We start from the raw sequence: 5,954 nt of genomic DNA on the forward strand, positions 1-5,954 counted from the left end.
CGGGAGGAGAGAAGGCTGCACAGGTTCTCCTCACTTAACAACCTTCCTGTTTAACGAGCGTTCTGACTTACGAGCAGCTCTCCCACCAGTGCACATCTCATCTCATCACTCTTCTCAGTCTCAGTCTCGTTCCTGCAGTCTGTCACTATTCACTACACTAGCGTTCACAATCACCACGCCTCCTTACCGTGAAATAAGACGGGTCCTCGCTTATCCACCACCTGGCTTAAGGACCTGGTTGTAGCAACGGAACTCGGTCATTAAGTGAGGAGTAACTGTAGTTATAATAAACATTCCTAATATTAAATAAGCATTTACATTTTCTTCTCATTCTAGAGCAAGGAGAAGCTCCCAGCAGCGCTCTTTGACCCGGAAGTAGATCACACCTCTCACTTTGCCACTGCCTCCAACACAGACACGTGACCAGAAGCTCCACGACGACAACAACAACAATGGCAGAGCGGCTTCAACTCTTCATCTTCTCTGTACGAGAGCGAATATCTGCGGCGGTGGGAGAGCTTCTGTTCCTGTGCGACAAGGTGAAGGTGGGAGAAGAAGTGAGAGACGCGCTGAGCGACAAGGTGATAGCGGCAGGAGGAGACGTTTACAGAGAGTTTGAACGCTCTGTGGTGAACTGGGAGAGCAGACGGAGGCGCTCGGAGCAGGAGATCCGGAGGCTGTACAGAGTGCTGGGTTCCATCCTGAGACCTGGAGTCCAGCTGAGCAGAGCAGGTCTGGACCCTTCTAATATATTTTAAAAGGCTTATATCATATCTATCACATGGCAATTAAAAATAAATATGGAGCCATACAAACAATGTCTTTCCTCAATGGCCACCATCTTGGTGCTATGTACACACCGCGCTCTGAAAGCATCGTGGCTAGACTTGGGCCCCGCCCAAATGTCCCGATACGCGAATTTATCGTCGTTCATCATTGTATCCTCGTTGACGGGGGGGGGCAGTTACTGAGAAAGTGTCCCCATTACGCACGGTTTCATAAGGAGACGTACAATATAATAACCTGCATCTAAAAACACACTGTTTTGGTGCACTGATCGTGGGGGTGCACATCATCAGGATGCGCATCGTATTTTTTATTTTTATTTTTTTTACTAGAAATAAAATGGATACATAGGTGGTATTTGCACAGGCTGTATCCTCTACCTTTCCAAGATCTAATAAACAGGAAGCTGTCTTGAATATCACCTTCAAATTATGACAGTTGTGAGTGTAACTCATTGTTTGTGTAAGTAATTATGATTACAATTTCATGTATCATATATTGTAAACTGTGATTAGATTTCAATTAGAATTTCTGGGCATTTTGATTAGATTCGAGAAGAATAGTAGTAGAATGCACCAATCTTGAGGTTTCACCAGACCTGCCAACCTGCATGCATTTTGTGTAACAACCATGCAATTCTTAAAATAAAACTAAAACTAATGAAGATATATATATTGTAATTAAATTACGGAAATCAATCAATACAAAACAACACTGTACATTTATTGGGTATTTAAACTACATCCCCGGGATTGGACCAGATGCGACGACCTGTTGTTCTGTAACCCCCTCCCTCTCCTCTCACTCACTCAACATCTACTGATGGGCAGCAGTACGTAAGTATAAAACATTGGTAATAGAGATGCACCAATCGATCGGCCACTTTTCATCTTGATCAGCCGTGATCAGTGAAAAGTTTGACTCTTTTTTGAGACTTGGATCTGGACGAGTCACTCAGTAAAATTAGTCGTTTGATTTGATTGAGTTGGTTTAATGCAACGTGAGGGAAGGAGGGACTTCCAGTGAACGAGAGTGAGAAGAGTTGGTCGATTATTATTATTCTTCCTTTTTTATTGCAATGATTGCAATTCATTTTGGAATGCAAGTACCATGTGAATATAATAGAAAGGTATAATTGCACTTAAAAGTAAGCGAGACCTTCATTTGAAGTTTAAACTGGACATTTCCATGTTAGTTATATGTTGTGTCCAGTTACAGGACACATTATACTGAATTATACACATTATACTGCATTATACTGAAACTTGTTGACAGTCCCATTTTATTGGAACTCAGTGCCCGTTCCATGTAGTAATTTATTTTATTAGACCTCAGTGACAGTTTCATGTTCTATTATTGTTCCGTGCTGAATAATGTACAATTATAAACAGTGTCCAAATGGGCAATCTCACTATTGTAGTAACTGAATATACACAATGAGACCAAATTAAGAATTAAGAAAATGTATTTCTCCGATCACTAATAGAAGAACATTCTTTATCACATGGCACACACCACAACACATGCACTCATGTGGTGACCAACAGCAGTGGGCAGTATATAGCGACACGCCCGGAAACCTATTACAAGTGTCCATCGCTGGTCAGACGACGATGTTCTGCATGATTTTGGTGGGGGTCCTTACTGATGTTACAAAGAGGAAACCTCATGTGAGGTTTTTTAAACATTTTAGGTTCATATTTTAGGTTCTTTAAACAAATAGGCAGCACTTGAGGTCAGTTGGATTCTGGATATAGACTCTTTATTAAGAAATAAGCCGTCTGAGTGAGGTCTGCAGAATACACTCAAACTCTTTGGTTTACATTACATATTCTTTCAAAGCATTGACTCCTTCTTGCCTTCCTTTTTTTCTAAGATTAACACCATATGGAGATATTTACTTTGGACCCCACTCCTCCCCTGAGAGGTCACAGGTCACTCAAAGTAGGCCCCTCACTTTGTTTTACAGAGGCCTCTCTGTCGAGACATGCATTCGCTGTTATTAATATTGTCTGAATACATTATTCATATTATGTCTAAATAAGTCATATCCTACTCATATTATATCTTAACATGTTATATCTTGTCTTCATACAAACATATTTCATGAAGTTGATTTGATTCCCTCAACCTCTGCATTCCTTGTCTATAGGTCATTGATGGAAGGAGCCCTCTTCCTGCCTTCCACATCTGCTTCGAATTGTGGCATACTCAACACAAAGACATCTTTACTAATTCATTGATTCCCTTAAAAATAAGCTTAAAATTATACTACATGTTTTATTATGAACAAACAATCGAATGAAAATCGCAATCGCCCAGAATCTGAAACGGCAGGTCAGAGCCACGGAGATTCGTGTCACGCTTTTGTGCTACTCCAGATATGTTCCCAATGATGGCATTGGTCTGTTTCACTCATCTTTCTGTGTCTGTTTGTCAGTGTTGCCTCAAGAGCTCCAGCAACTCTCTGTCTGTAAAGAGGAGCTTCCCCCTGAGCAGCAGGAGTTGAGCCCACACATTAAAAAGGAAGAGGAGGAGTTCCCTGTGAAGACTGAACATGATGTAGAGTGCGCTCAGTGGTCCCAGCTTCATCAAAACCAAACTGAGGTGAAGAGAGAGGCAGAACCTGTTGCCTGCACCTCAACTGAACAGATGGAAACAGAAGCTGATGGAGAGGACTGTGGAGTGTCAGAAGCAGCCAGTAGCTCAGATCCAGCTGCTGCTTTAGAACCAGCTGGTGCTGAGCAGCTCTTCTCTTCACACTCTTCTGAATCTGCGGCTGAAGACAGTGATGAAGATTGGAAAGAGACCCGACAACCTCAGTCAGGTATGTTTTTTATTTATTTATATATTTATTATTATTATTTTATTTTTTTCTACCAAGCTGTTAACCGTATGAACAGGTAATAACTCCATCAATTGTTTATTCACCATTTAATAAAAATAAGCAAAATATTATGAACACTGCAGATATTTACAATACTAAATCATCTTTATTGACATTTATAGTTTGTTCAAATCATTGAGTGTTTATTAAAACCTTGTGGTATAGTAAGATGAACCGCTTTGGACTGTAACAATTCTCAAGGTATCTGGGTTTATGCAGATTATTCACTTTATCACATCGCTGATGTGCCATAAGAAAAACAACAAATAAATATTATATAAATAAATATTATATATGTAATAATACACTCCTCACGAAGCGAGCCATGAAGATTATGGGAGTTGGGCAACATTCCACCCTTCAGGCTCTTTTTATCAGACAGGCACAGAAAATAATTTCAGACCCTACACATTGTCCTCCACTCTGAGTAGCAGCTCCTCCCTTCAGGCCGTACTTTTGCATGGCTCAGTTGGCAAGACAAAGCGGGTTCACAGGTCCCAACACAGCATGGTGAGACGGCACAACAAGAACAGTCGGCCATCTTTCTGCCATTATCTACCTTCTTCGTAATCTGCTCTTTTCTTTCTTTCCCTCTGTTCTTCCAGCAGTAAAGACTCATGGGTTTTCTGTTCCTAAGCACATTAAGAGGAGTTGTGGCAAGTTTTACGTCAGGCAGCTTAGAAGTGGAGAGATCAGAGCAGAGAGTCTCCTCCCCTCTGCAGCCTCTCAGCGAAGAGGAACCTCTGGAACCACCAGGAAACAGAAGGACACATCAAGGCATTGTTGTAACCAGTGTGACAAAAGTTTCCTTAACTCGGGTGATCTCAAAAGACATCAGTATATTCACACAGGAGAGAAACCGTACGGCTGTGAACTGTGTGGGAGGAAGTTTAATACAAGTGGTTATCTCAAAATACATCAACGTATTCACACAGGTGATAAACCGTACCACTGTGACCAGTGTGGGAAGAAGTTTAAAACAAGTGGTTCTCTTAAAGTACATCAACGTATTCACACAGGTGATAAACCGTACCACTGTGACCAGTGTGGGAAGATGTTTAATAGAAGTTGTAATCTCAAAATACATCAACGTATTCACACAGGTGATAAACCGTACCACTGTGACCAGTGTAGGAAGATGTTTAATGCAAGTGTTTCTCTCAAAGTACATAAACGTATTCACACTGGTGATAAGCCGTACCACTGTGACCAGTGTGGGAAGATGTTTAATAGAAGTTTTAATCTCAAAATACATCAACGTATTCACACAGGTGATAAGCCGTACCACTGTGACCAGTGTGGGAAGAAGTTTAATTCAAGTGGTCATCTAAAAGTACATCAACGTATTCACACAGGTGATAAACCATACCACTGTGACCAGTGTGGGAAGAAGTTTAATATACGTAGTTATATCAAAATACATCAACGTATTCACACAGGTGAGAAACGGTACCACTGTGACCAGTGTGGGAAGAAGTTTAGTACAAGTAGTTATCTAAAAGTACATCAACGTATTCACACTGGTGATAAATCGCTTCCTCATCTTACATGAAGGGACATTGTTGTATTCAAACTATTAACTAAAGTGCTGGGGTCTCCACAGTAGATCAGGGCCTGAACTCAAACATCTGAGAACCTCTCCGAGGAATCGCATTGAAAGATCAACTTGGAGTAACAATACTACTTCAGTGTAAAGTCCAAGTTAGTTGAGAAGCTCCCTGCTCTCATTTTCAATGGTGTAGGGCTTGTCGTTTCACAACAGTCTGAGATGCAAACTGGAAACTCTGTAGTCCATTTTAAAGGCTTTTTGTAATCTTTTTTTAATGTATTCTGATGTAATGCATTATGTATGTATGTATGTTACCTAATATGCTGCCAACTATGACATCTACAACTCCAGGGAAACCTTAGGTGTTAAAATACCTGTTATTAACCACTCAGCCAGATTTGAATGATTCAAAAAAATTTGCCAAATATATAAAATTATATTTCAGAATCCTGACAAAAAGGCAGTACTCACTGCTCTTGATACTGGGGCGTGTCCGCATGGCATGAGTTCACGGTCTCCCTGAAGACACTTTTTACTCCAGGTGTTTATTCCTAAAACAGCATTTGATCCCAAACTCTGTAAGCTGTTAGTATAGCTTATCACCACTGATGCTCCGTTTCTGACGGTCTGACCTGGTGTTGATGTCATGATAGGGGGAGGGGCCATGCAGAGTATGACCTATCCAGCCCCGTCATCGGGTCGTGATTTAGCACCGCCTTAAAGAAATCAGCA

General features: G+C 41.0%; 1 protein-coding gene across 1 annotated transcript in view; it reads left to right on the forward strand.

The window, feature by feature from the left end:
* Positions 1-452: 452 nt before the first annotated feature.
* Positions 453-5,954, forward strand: part of LOC307230288 (uncharacterized protein) — a gene marked incomplete at its 5' end in the record, with an annotated part of 7,452 nt that continues 1,950 nt past the window's right edge. The window contains 3 exons of the mRNA XM_080000560.1: positions 453-732; positions 3,227-3,613; positions 4,279-5,954. The exon at positions 4,279-5,954 is cut by the window's right edge and continues 1,950 nt beyond it. Coding sequence (XP_079856686.1) covers positions 453-732; positions 3,227-3,613; positions 4,279-5,225 — 1,614 coding nt within the window. The 3' untranslated portion in view covers positions 5,226-5,954. The remainder of the gene's footprint in view (positions 733-3,226; positions 3,614-4,278) is intronic.

The sequence above is a fragment of the Zeus faber genome, assembly GCF_960531495.2.
Source record: "Zeus faber genome assembly, chromosome: 1".
NCBI classification, from domain to species: Eukaryota; Metazoa; Chordata; class Actinopteri; order Zeiformes; family Zeidae; genus Zeus; species Zeus faber.